The sequence below is a fragment of the Glarea lozoyensis genome (assembly GCF_000409485.1).
Source record: "Glarea lozoyensis ATCC 20868 chromosome Unknown GLAREA14, whole genome shotgun sequence".
Lineage (NCBI taxonomy): Eukaryota > Fungi > Ascomycota > Leotiomycetes > Helotiales > Helotiaceae > Glarea > Glarea lozoyensis.
Genome location: NW_007360988.1, coordinates 1,863,352 through 1,876,785, shown reverse-complemented (window position 1 = coordinate 1,876,785; position 13,434 = coordinate 1,863,352). Strand labels below are relative to the sequence as shown.

At 46.3% G+C, this 13,434-nt stretch overlaps 2 protein-coding genes across 2 annotated transcripts; both read left to right on the top strand.

Annotated features, from left to right (window-relative positions):
• Positions 1-1,323: 1,323 nt before the first annotated feature.
• Positions 1,324-3,468, top strand: GLAREA_07210 (Ferredoxin reductase-like, C-terminal NADP-linked; the record flags this gene model as incomplete). The annotated part of the gene is made up of 3 exons (XM_008081158.1): positions 1,324-1,386; positions 1,499-1,872; positions 1,920-3,468. 3 exons carry the CDS (start codon positions 1,324-1,326, stop codon positions 3,466-3,468), a joined length of 1,986 nt encoding a protein of 661 aa, XP_008079349.1.
• Positions 3,469-5,253: 1,785 nt separating this feature from the next.
• On the top strand, positions 5,254-11,977 carry GLAREA_07209 (P-loop containing nucleoside triphosphate hydrolase; the record flags this gene model as incomplete). The annotated part of the gene is made up of 10 exons (XM_008081157.1): positions 5,254-5,577; positions 6,126-8,103; positions 8,163-8,254; positions 8,307-8,652; positions 8,702-8,855; positions 8,905-9,487; positions 9,544-9,558; positions 9,605-10,129; positions 10,174-10,963; positions 11,040-11,977. The coding sequence occupies 10 exons, from the start codon at positions 5,254-5,256 to the stop codon at positions 11,975-11,977; spliced, it is 5,745 nt and encodes a 1,914-aa protein (XP_008079348.1).
• Between the last annotated feature and the right edge of the window lie 1,457 nt (positions 11,978-13,434).

Here is a 13,434-nt window from a genome sequence, read left to right as displayed (position 1 = left end):
ACCTGTAAATCGAATAAAACTGTGAATAATTTTCGTGGGATGTGGAAGTACATTGCGAATCACGAAATTCAGCATTTAGAGAATAGTGAAGCATTTAAATCTGAAGGTATGTTATTTCATCGTCACAGGCAAACTATTTTCTAGAGAGTACAAGACTTAAAAGGAAATGCAGATATGCCATGGATACTGTTTTAGTGCATGAAATCGAATCGGGAGTTTTAAGATATACGCGGTTCGAATGTTCATTTAAAATCATGACAGAGTTTCGGATGCTGCTTTTTACTATTTTTCACATTCCGTTTTGAAGGAGACTTGATTTATGCGTATAAGAAGTTCTTATTCTTTACGAGACATTTCAATTTTACCCCTCTTCTATTATATTTATTTTTAAGTAAACGATATGCGAATGTTGAAAACAACTAGAATCGTAATAAACCGCCTTGTTTCATACGTTGCAACATAAAAACGACCACGAAGGCCTAATTCATAGCATCTATGACAATCTGCAAGAAAAGCAATCGTGGGAACAGCCTGAAAATTGACACTATTCATTCGAACAGTTGTGAGACTTTACAAAGGAAATCTCTGGTATCTCAGCATTCATTTGACTGCCCAAACAAAAATCGCTGATAAGCATGGTACTTTCAACCTAGACCAAAATTCTCATACCGAATTCAATGATCCAAGCCCTAGGAGATTAAATCAGTTGAGCATGTTTGAGCTATTCATCTGCATGTCTATTGATAAGGAACTAGCTTGTTGAGCTGCTAAGTCAAGTTTCTAGAATGAACTTGGAAAGCTGTCAAACTTACTTCTCTGTAGCACGCGTAACAAGTCACGTTTTTTCATCGCTTCCTCATGACGTCCACTTTGACGACACGACGAAATTCAAAATACGCGAAAATTTATTGGTTAAACCACCTCTCAATCCCAGCAAACGCACAACATTAAAAACGCCTTCGTAATAAATCCCGGGCGTCGCCTCGAGACCAATAATTCCTCCACCATGATCTATGCAATCCACCATCATCTATCTCATCCTCGCAACTCGGCAAAAACCTGCGCTCAATTGAGCAGATTTCCAGAAACGCCGGTCCTTTAAACTGTGGGAATGGGTGCTTGGCTGTACTCCACCCGTCCATTTTGCGTGGTTGTGAGTGGTGCGGAGGATGATCAACACTACATTCTGGATCTTGCGACCATGTGGGGAAATGTGCTCAATGTTATGGGCCTAGATTGAAGATGGGATATATAGGATTGTGTACGGCTCTGCTGGATTGTGATGTTGAGTTTCGAAGGTATTGAATTGGGATATTTTTGAAGATGGATTTGTTGAAGAGGGCGCACATTCAGGAACATACTAATACCTCGAGGGAGGTTTATCATGTGAGTTTGTTCAATCTTTTGTTTTAAATTTCTTGATGTTATATGATTATTTTGCAAATACAAGTATCTACAAAAGTTATTACTTGCTGAATTTCTGCTAATACATGCATAGTGGGGATATGTTCCTCAAATCTTACCATGTACCAAAGACGCCGGATCATGCGAATACCTCCGCGCTGTTTACTGGATGCATGATACTTCCATGCTCTATTCGTTCATATTATGGGCAGTCATAGGTGGAATCTTACTTGTCATCGTCACACTTCGAACACTCAAACCAAAACCAACTCGGAATTTCTACGCGCCAATTACCGAAAAGAATGAGACACAATCACCGGCAAATGCCTATACTCGAGGATGGGGGGCTATCCAGGCGTCGTTAAGAAAATGGCTACTCCCAGAAAGCTTTGTAGGATTCTTTGGTCATGTTAGTCGAGTGCAACTTGTGGTGTTGGCCATTTTGTTGGCATATCTATTGGCATTCTCGTAAGTGACAATCAATATCTAAGTATCGCCCGGACTAACCCTTTCAGATTGGTAGGAATCGTATACAAAACCTGGATCACCCCCATTAAAGGCTCAACATTGACAAACAAACGGACTGGAGTTGGAGGATTCTCTGACAGAGTAGGCGTCCTAGCATACGCTCTCACACCTCTCACCGTCGCTCTCTCAACCCGAGAATCAATCTTGACACTCATAACCGGAATCCCTTATCAATCCCTCAACTTCCTCCACCGCTGGACCGGCCGAATCATCTACATCCAGGCCGTCCTGCACACCTTCGGCTGGACCCTAATCGAAGGCCTCTACTACCAACCCCAACCAAAAGTCTACCGCGACTTCATCAAACAGAAATACATGGTCTGGGGTTGTATCGCCATGGGCCTTCTCAGCCTCCTCTTCTTCCTGAGCTTCCAACGCGTCATCAAAATCACCGGCCACGAATTCTTCCGCAAATCCCATTACATCCTCGCCATGCTATACATCGGCGCCTGCTGGGGCCACTGGGCGCAACTAGCATGCTGGATGATTGCCTCCCTCGGAATCTGGGGCCTCGATCGAGGAGTTCGATTCCTTCGCACTCTTCTCATCCACGTAGGCTACGTCAAGGGAACCGCGGATTTCGGCTTCCACAACGCTCAATCCTCTGTAGAATACTTCGACGATGTAGACGGTGGTGTCGTACGGCTAGAATTCACGCACAACCACGAAGCATGGCACGTAGGTCAACACTTCTTCCTCACCTTCCCGGCCCTCACAATCTGGCAATCCCACCCCTTGACCGTGGCTTCGGTTCCAGCACCGCATCCTGCTCTTCCTCAGCACACCTACATAGTCCGCTGTCGCGCAGGAGAAACCCGCCGTCTCAAATCCCTCGCCCTAGGCCAACTCACCACCCTCCCCTCCTCAGGCTCAACACCGATACCTTCCACCACCACCCCCGTAATCCTCACCGGCCCCTACGGCACCCCCCTCCTCCCATCCCACCCCAACACCGGCATCGAGCCCTCAAACCTCCTCGCCATCGCAGGCGGCACCGGTATCTCCCTCACCCTCCCACTCGTGCTAGCCGCCACCGCTTCAAAAGCATTCACCTCCGTCCCCGTCGATTTCATCTGGATCGTTCGTCGCGCTGCGAATCTAGCCTGGATAGCCGCCGAACTCTCCGAGCTCAAGAAACGCGCGAAAGACGAGAACGTAGATCTACGCATCCACGTCTACATCACGCAAGAATCCTCATCTTCCTCCTCCGCCCCCGCGTCTCTCAAAAACGTGCCCATCAAAACGGAGGAAGATATCACTCCCGTCGCGAAATCATGCTGTTCTTCCTCCTCGATCGCGACGAGCTACACAGAGACGTATATGGAGTCCGTCCATCCGTCGCTTGACAGTATCGTGCGTTCGTTCTTGGAGGGTAGGGCGAGGAGGGAGTTGAGGACGAGGGTTGTGGCGTCGGGACCGGCGGGCATGGGGAGGGATTTGAGGGGGGCGGTTGCGGGGGTTAATGATGCGGGGAGGGTTTGGAGGGGGGAACGGGCGTGGGATGTGGAGTTGGTGTGGGATGATAGGATGGGTTAGATGTGATGGTTGTGAGAGGGGGAAGGGAGAGGGCGGGAGTGTTATGATACCCAGTTGTTTGTTTAGAATGTTATGATCTATGATGGATTTTGTTTTGGAATCCCGCTTGGTTTCTTGTGATTGCGGTTCTGCAGCTCAGATCTGATTCGCAACTCCTTGGGAAAGGGCTAGAGGAAACATTCTTGGAGGATGTCAAAGCTGTCATGATGAAATCCTCCCCGGACTATTCTACATATAGAGGTTTTTTAAAATGCCGGACGCTAAGCTAAAGGGGCCATCAGAAATCGCTACCACCGTATCTCTAATTCTACAAGCAAGTAAAACGACTCCAGGTGAGGGTTCAAAGATGTGAATTTATAGTGGAGTTTGAATACGACGTTAAGATGTTGATTCAGGCGCTTCCTTTTTAATTCATTTGTATAGAAAATATTCTGTCTTTTTGTTTTTTATTTGTACTTGGGGTTTGTTGTTTCGTGAGATGCTTGCTAATTCAGTAATCTAAATGAGTTTGAAAGTCCCGGAAATCCTTGCAAATGAACGATTGATTTGGGGTTGCTTATAGGTGCTTCTTTTCCATGAGTGGATATCTAGAAAGTTAGGGATGTATTAGGTAGAGTGTAGGAGACTCGACCCGAGGGATAGGAAGACAGAAGGAATGTGATGTCGATGGATGTAGTGCCTACATACGACCTTTGACTTTAGTAGTAATAGAATATAAATATCCCATCAAGTGCGGAAAGCACCGCCCAAAAATGAGCGAATTGTCAAGGGTCGATACTTGTTAAAAGATTGGGTGTACTCCTCGTGTACGGTACAGTATTCTGCTTTACAGGTGTTCGGAATTGCACTTGATAGGATAGTCGTCTAGACTTAGACCTTGAATAATCCCCGAAAATAATTAAATAAGAGCCTTTTGTTGTTAAATTAGAGGAGATAAGAGTAGTTTATATCTTTTATTCATTCGCCTTATTTATAATTACTTACTTTCTGGTTTTCACGAAATCGATTTTTCGACAAGACCTTTAATGCGAGGCACTATAACCAAGGTGCAAGTTGAGGACCTGGTTTTAGAAGAGGTTTTAGCCGACAACAGAGAACAAGTCGCTTAATTGCATCAAACGGGTAAGTGAACAATTGTTTGCTGGAAAATAAAAGCATTTAGAAAGGCGAGAGGAATTGCTTTTCCGAGTTCCGAGTACTTTTTTCAAGGGTTCATGTTGCTGCCGCAGAGTTGTCGTTGAGTATGAAAGAGAGGGGCACAAGAACACCGGAGCGGAATTACGATCTTACGGCTTATCAGCTGACGATAAGCAGCTTCAACGCCATGCATAGTTCCGTCTTCGACGCGGAGCAGCGCGTTGAGTGCAATTGTATATTCACGTCGCAGGTTTTGTATTTCTGGACATATGTCGGAAGCTCTAGCACCAGCATTCTTTCACTTCTGCATCGTTGCGCCGTCTTTTTGCATTACCAATTGTTTATTTTGATTTGGGAAAATATAGCGGAAGAGAATCGACATCAACAGGCGCATCTGTCGCAAACAATCCTTGAACATTTCTCGATTACTCCTCACCTTCGACACCTTCTTTTGCTCAAGATTACGAGAACAATTACGGAAACACTGCTTCTGCTTAGATACCTAGTCATTGTTCGTCTTCCAGGTTCTCGTTAGTATTCCTGCAGCCCAATCTGGACAATTTTCTAATTCGTGCCAGATCTATTATTGTCAACTGCGCTTTCTCACTACTTCCTCGGACAACGACAACAGTCCCTCACCGTCAAACCATGGCGTCTCCCATACAGATCGCAGACTCGGACGACTCAGATAATGCGTCCGTACATACACCTGAAAGGGAGGACTTGAATCGGGAACCCTCTCAACCCCACTCGACCTTGTCGCATAGGTTCAGAGAATCACCACAACGTGGAGATCGCGAGAAGTCACGCTCAACAGACAGCATTGCCATCATGGTACCGCCACCGGCTAGGCCATGGGAATATAAGCCATACCGTGGAGATACTACGGTCGACTCGGTACAAGCTGAGGTCGAGGGATCAAACGGTGAAATGGAATATAAGATCGAATACGAAGATGGGAAGAAGGCGACAGTAAGTTTTGTCTCTTCAGTTTCATGTACGTTGCTATATCTGGGCGTATTTTGCGTATTTTCACTTTCACGCTGCTCTTCAAATGCCCATATGTTTTGATGTAAGCCATTTATAGATCAGCTTTACCTAACGACACTACGCAACTGTGGCACATAAAAGAGCAATATCTTACCCTTCCTTCTGCTGTATCATGTCAGCATTCACAATTCGCCTCACCAATAGTTAGATCCTTGGCAACTCTATTTCAGTACTTTCGTACAACTTCTCGCCTAAATAGCCTTTCTTGGTTACTCCGATTTTAGCTTTCTCTTTCCACCTTTTTGGGCGTAGTTGGACGACATCTTTTCATCGTTCCTACCCAGACCTCAACTTTCTTTCTACAATCATATTTACGAACCCCTGCCGCCCGCCTGTAATTTTATCAAATACTTTCTCCGCGATCTTTAAGAGTTCTTGCTACCCGCTCCCCAATTACAAGCTCGCTCTGCAAGCGCCAGTTGTAATAGGGGTGAATATTGATTTTGACGCTAATTTGCTCGCGTAATCAGGTTTCTCTTGATCAGTTGTTGACTCTACGAAATGGCCAGAACGCGATAGATCTGTTCAGAGGTCGAAAATCAGACGAAGCAGCAACTTCCGAGGAAGACTCGATAGAAGAAGACGGTGACACGATCATGTCTACAAGTATAGGAAAGCGGGTCCGAAAGAAAACTCAAAATGATGGCTTTGTCAATATTACCAACGCGCGACTCGATTCTGAAGAAGAAGACAATTATGAAAAAAATAAGCGTCGGCGTCTTCAAAATGGCCGCGTCACGAATCTTACTAGCAACGGCACTCGTCAAAGTAGCAGAAATCAGAGCACTCGTGGGAGTCGGCAATCCTCACGTGCAATGCAGGATGAAGACAGTTCCGAGTCTGCTGAGGAGGCTCCAAAGACTCGAAATACTGCTTCATCCAAAGGGCCTTTGAAAACACGTTCATCTGGTCGATTTACCCGCTCCAAGCCTACGTCTAATTCTAACAAGACTCTTACTGACTCTTTCTTTGATGATGAAGACGCGTCACAACACATGGATGTGCCAAGTGACAACTCAGATATTGTATACGACACCCGGAAGAGTAAGCGACAGCCAAAACCAAAGGCAGTTCTCTTTCGTTCGCAGACAGAAAACAAGAGAAATAACAGAAGACGCGCCAGGAGTTTGTCCTCTGAGCCAGGGCAGCCAACGCGTCGTTCTGGCCGAGATCGAGTGAGCAAGAACATGAGGGAACAGGACATGGACGAGGAGATTTATGCAGATGAAGTCGCCACCACCAACACTCCTAAAGTCATTAGCATCCGCGAGATCTATCAGCCAGTTGAGTCAAGGTCGCTGTTTGCCACACTCCACAACAATGAGTGCGATGTGTGCAGTGGGACAGGTTCCAATTCTAACAAAGGCAAAAGTCCCTTAATCTACTGCCAAGGCTGCTCTACATCAATCCACAAGGTATGCCTTGGTTATCGAAGTGGTAGAGAACATATGGTCACCAAAGTCGGACATGAGAACTTCGTCATGCAGTGCCGTCGATGCATCGGAATAACCGTCAAAAAGGATTCTAGTGCGCCACGATTAGATGTTTGTCAGGGTTGTGGAGAGGTCGGTGCTGCGTGTGCTGCCTTCTCGCCACGCAAGACGAGTAAGATGGAAGAAAAGATTCGCGAAGAGAATGGAGGTGACGATCCCATTACAGAGGTGGCTCCTGATCTGCTCAACAATGCCGAGCATGTGTTGTTCAGGTGTACCCGTTGTCATCGTGGATGTCACTTCGGTCATTTGCCAGCTTTAAAGAAAGGTAAGGCCCCGGAAGACGAGGACGAATTGCGTAGTCTACGTCGCAAAGAGTATGGTTCTAGATTTCAATGCAAAGAGTGTATTGATCACCCCGATAAACCTGCAGGTCTGGTGGCATGGCGTCTCGCAGACCGAGAGAAATATCAACCTGGCGATACGTATTACGATTTCACCGAAGACGAAAAGGAGTACCTCGTCAAATGGCTGGATCAATCCTACTTCCAATGTGTCTGGATGCCAGGCAGCTGGGTCTGGGGCGTGACGGCCACTGTCATGAGGAAGGCTTTTGCGAATCGGGACGAAGGTAACAATTTGACGCCTAAATGGACAACAGAGGAGGCCATTCCCGAGGAGTTCTTTCGCATGGAGATCATCTTCGATGTGGAATACGACTCGGAATTCGAATCTGGATCTGAAAAGTCTGAAAAGGAGCAGATTAGTCTGGTTGATCGTGTGCTTGTCAAGTTTTCAGGGCTTGGTTATGATGACGCTGTCTGGGAGACACCACCATCTCCGGAAGACAAGGAACGATGGAGTTGTTTTGTGGCTGCCTACAACGAGTTTGTGGTTGGAGTTCATTTCAGGAACCCCCCACAGTCTGAAATGAAAAAGCGGGTAGAAGCTTTCCACGCATTGGATTTCGCGAAGAAAGTGGAGGTGAAGAAGCAGCCAGCATCATTGGTCGGCGGTGAATTGATGGCGTATCAAAAGGAAGGTATGAATTGGATGCTGTACAACTATCACAAGAAAAGAACGTCATTCTTGCTGATGAGATGGGTCTCGGGAAGACTATTCAAGTTATTGCCTTGCTCGCCACCTTGATCACAGAGAAGCCAAAGGTAGTCCATCTTTTCCATCTTTTCATGACCAGCTTGCTGACCATGTTTCTAGTGTTGGCCATTCCTTGTCGTCACGCCTAATTCAACGTGCCCCAATTGGCGTCGAGAGATCAAGAAATGGGCACCAAGCTTACGTGTCGTTACATATTATGGAGGTGCCAAAGCGCGCGAGATGGCCAAGAATTACGAACTGTTTCCAAACGGCAATTCAGACCTGGCGGCTCACGTCGTGGTCACCTCTTATGAAGCTCCGGTCAATCCTGAATGTAAAGCTTTCTTTAGAAAGATCAATTGGGCTGGTATGATTGTGGACGAGGGACAACGTCTTAAGAACGATGACAATCTTCTGTACGATGCGTTGAAGTCGCTAAAGACTCCGTTCCAATGTCTGTTGACAGGTACAGTACTTCTGCCCTGTTGTTATGTCTCCGACTGACATGATTTTAGGAACGCCACTTCAAAACAATAAGAGAGAATTGTTCAATCTACTCGGTTTCCTCGATCAGTCGCTGAATGCAGCTAAGCTTGATGAGAAATATGAGGAATTGACGAAAGACAATTTGCCTGAATTGCAGGATCTTATCCGGCCATTCTTCCTCAGGTAAGTCACCGAGCTTCTTCATTGTAGTGATACTGATATCTGTCTGTAGACGAACCAAACTTCTTGTGTTGAAGGATTTGCCGACTATGGCTCAGGTCATCTTACCAGTCTCTATGAGCGTTGTCCAGAAGAAGCTTTACAAGTCTATTCTGGCAAAGAACCCACAACTCATTAAGTCTATCTTTGGGCAGCGTAAGACTGATCTTCGACCCACTGAGCGAGGAAACTTGAACAATATCTTGATGCAACTTCGCAAGTGTCTTTGTCACCCTTTTATCTACAGTTCCGCCATCGAGGAGACGTCTGTCAGTGAAGAAGCAATGCACAGGAACTTGATCGATGCGTCGTCAAAGTTTCAGCTTCTAGAACTCATGCTCCCAAAGCTGCGAGATCGTGGACATCGTGTCTTACTTTTCAGTCAGTTCTTGAACCAACTTGATTTGATTGAAGATTTTCTCAAGGGTCTCGGCTTCTCCTTCCGGCGACTTGATGGAAATATGGGTGCTCAAGAAAAGCAGAAGCGTATTGACGAGTTCAACGCTCCCGATTCAACGGTCTTTGCATTCCTTCTCTCTACTCGGTCTGGAGGTGTTGGTATCAATTTGGCAACTGCTGATACAGTCATCATTATGGTATGTTTATCCGCATTGTGGCCCCCCTGGTATGATTGACTCTAACATTGCCTTAGGATCCTGATTTCAACGTAAGAATACGCTCCTGGCAGAACGACATCTGCTAACATGTGTTAGCCTCAACAAGACATTCAAGCCATTTCTCGTGCTCATCGTATTGGGCAAAAGAACAAGGTCTTGGTTTTCCAGCTAATGACAAAAGACAGTGCCGAAGAAAAGATCATTCAGATTGGGCGCAAGAAGATTGCTTTAGGTGCACTGATAGAGACTGCCGGTGCTGAAGACGATGCCGGTGTTGACCTAGAATCCATCCTCAAACACGGTACCAAAGCTTTGTTTGATGACAACGATGAGAACGACATTCGATATGATTCTGCATCCGTTGATAAACTTCTAGATCGGGCTCAAGTCGAAAATACACACACGGACGACGAGAACTCCGCCGAATCTCAATTCTCAATGGCTCGTGTTTGGGCTCATGATAAAGGTGCACTGGAAGAAGAGGTGGGAGATGCCGACGAAGATGCTGAAGCACCCAACTTTTCCGTCTGGGATGAGATCTTGAAAACTCGTGAAGCAGAAGCTGCACAGGAAGCTGCAAGAAACATGCAGGATTTTGGACGTGGAAAGCGAGCCAGACACGTAAGTACTTCAGCAGCCCAGCTAGAAAATGACTAATCAGACAGACGATAAATTATGAAAAATCAAACATGGGCCCCGATGATGATGCTCCTGGATCTCAACCACGGAAACGATCCGGCTCTGTTAGTGATCAAGAGTTTGCAGCAGCTGGAGGCGATTCAGAGGTTGAGGAGGAAGATTCAGATCATCATTCGATAGACGCTCGAGAGCTTGCAGGTATGAACATTTCCACTGACACCCATCGAAGTCCAAAGAGGGGGATTCTATCTACTTCAGCCATATCAGCCATTTCAGCCTCCCCGAAAAAGGTCAAGACAAATCAGAAGACGTCTGCAATTGCGAATCATCGCAGCAAGCACAAGCTTCACCAGAGCTCTCACCAAAAACCAATGGTAGATTCTGGCAAAAGGAGTTCAACAAAATTGTCAATGACGCGCAAACAAAAAGTCCCAAAAGTGGTTGTTTCTGCAGAGAGCGACGAGTTGCCGCCATCTAGTCATGCCGGTGCAAACTTCTACAACTCTCTGGTGAAACACAACCTGCATCAGATCCCAGCTTCAACTTCTGCACGACGAAATAAAAAAAAGCAAGTGATTGGAGATGGTCCAGCGGGACTGCCAAGCGGCAAGATAGAAATTTTCAGAGGATATCCAAAGCCTAAGACACCACCAAAACGCAAGCTGCCAGTTCTTCACGTGGGCTTAGTGGCAAAGAAGGCTCGAGACTCATTGAGCGTTCAAGAAAGTGGCCTCCACTGCGTCAACCATTCGAAATCTTCTCCAATCATTTCCAACACCCCTGCATCTCCTGCATCTCCTGCCTTTTCAACGTCAAGTTTCCACTCAGCGTTGGACACTATTTAAGCATCTGTCAATATTTTTCAGCATTCTACTGACATGTTATTTCTTAGTCCTTCCAACTACAGAGCTTCCTGCGGCTCCAACACCTCAGCAACCACCAGTGATCAAACCAGGAGACAAACCAACCAAACCACCTAAAGTGAAAAAGAAAAAGGGTGGAAGACCTATCAAATACCGCATTACCCCTCCTAAAGCCTCCCAAGATCCACAAATTCCACCACCCGAGCAAGGACCCGGCAAACCGAGATCATATACAAAATATTCAGTTCCTCCTCAAAATTTTAGTGTCCCTCCAAACTCTTTTCAACAACAAGCGTCAATTCCAAATCCACTTATACAAAATCCTGGTCCAAGTCATTTCCGAGTCCAGGCCCTTCCACATCAACCACCTCCACCACCAATACTTCCGCCTCATCAGTTCCATGGTGGTTACATGCGACCACCCAATTTTGTCCCGGCCCCAATTCCTATGGGTCCACCTCCATATACACCTACCAACGATCCAAGATTTCCGGTCGATGATCGAACGCGTCTCGCGATAGAACGAATCATTCCACCCCAAGAACATTATACAAGAATAGAATACATGAAAGTCTGGTCAACCCCGGATTTCCAAGCAGTCCTACAAAAGCAATCCGAAGATTCCCAACGCAAAGCCCTCGACCCACTAATCCACATCTTCGGCCGTCCAACCCAAGAAGTCCACCGTAGCATCCTCCGCGCATACAGAGATATCTCCACACCTCCTACTCCGCAGCCCATCCCCTACATCGAAGGCCACCCCAGCGAAAAAAGCGGCAAACCGAGGTGTTTCCGCTGCAGGCTCAGACATACGAATGAGGAGCCCTGCGATCGGTTTATGAATGAATTTGATCTACGTGTTATGCTGGATCAGCTGAGGGAGCTGCCGCCGTTGGCGAGTGGTGGGCATAAGGTTAGGGTTGCGGAGACTTTCTTGAGGGATCGGTTGAGGAGGGTTGGGGGGTAGGGGATGGGGATGGGGGATGGGGATATGGGATGGGGGGATGGGGGATGGGGGGAGGGGGGGTTAGATAGGGTGGGAATGAGATTTGATTTTCCTGGGGTTTTGATTTGGGGGTTTGGGTTTGGTGAATGACCATTTCATATCTCCTACTCATACTTGCCGGTTTGTTCGTCCAGGACACCCTCAGCGCTGGCTTGGCCAAAAGCCTTGAACTTACTGGAGATACCGATCAAATGGTCTCAGGTCATGGACAAGTTCATTGAGATCATGCAATGGTACACTGGTATACAGTCTGTATTCAAGGGTGGTGATATTGTCATAGTGGGCCTTTGCCCTTGAATTTTTGGAATCCCAATTCCCTTTCCGCTTTCAGAATGATGTAGAACCATCTTTTTCTGAAGCGACACCTCAATTTCTTCATCCAGTGTTTATAGATATCCTGTATCACTGTGTTGCAAGTCTGACGGGACCACTCGTAACCGAATACCGATAAATGTAAGGCGCCGCTAATTTTACCTCTGTGGCTCTATTTGCTCAATCATCTGTAAATATGTCGTATTGTCTCTTCAAGCAATAGTAGATATATCATACAGAATGGAGCGTTAAAATCTATGTTTCCACACCTCCTTGAACTTATATCATGTGGAGGGTGTCCCGTCAGACTTGCAGCGCATTAGTGCTGAAAGCTGTTCTCAGTAGTGGGATAGGTAGTTTAAAAGCACTCCATAGTCTGACCGATACGCTGGTTGGCGAATAGACGACAGTGCTTTTACACAACTCAACACAAGAGTCATTCGCTGTGCTGTTAACTCTTGACGTCGCTCTTCTCGGCCACTCAGCAGCACCTCTACAAATATTTGTGAGCCTTCTTAGGTATATATTATACAACGCGTTAGGCCTGACAGATCCGAAACCACGGGTGGTCCTCTATATTCCCATTCATTCGTTCCTGAAGCCTTAAGTAGCACGTCTTTGTAGTTGGATGTTTGATACCCGGGTTCATTTTAACGGCTGTCGTAAAGAGACGCAAACCCACTTACGCCTTGCTTTCCTGGTTATATATTAGAGACTCTTTGTCCTTTGTTTGTTCGATCATTAGATATTTAATAGTGCTTATTCAAGCTTTGATTCTTTAGTTCTTCTAGTGCTCAATTGTTTCGGGAAATCGCTGTCCGGGTCCGTACATCTGTAGCAACACTCCCATTTGGCAACGGTAAAAGATTGACTTAACCCCTCCAAATGTGGTTCGATGTACTCGTGGTCAATCGCACTGCTGTATTTTTTACGATCCTTACCCAGCGCTGGCCGTCGTTCGTCATTATCAAGCGCATGCCTGCGTTGTAAGCGGGTATCGTAGGAATTTTGATCTTCCGAATCTGACATTGGGTTCTGTCGTCCATCATTTCTTTCCCTAAGCGCTGGAACATATAGTATTCGAAGGGTGTAGAGTCGTTACGCAA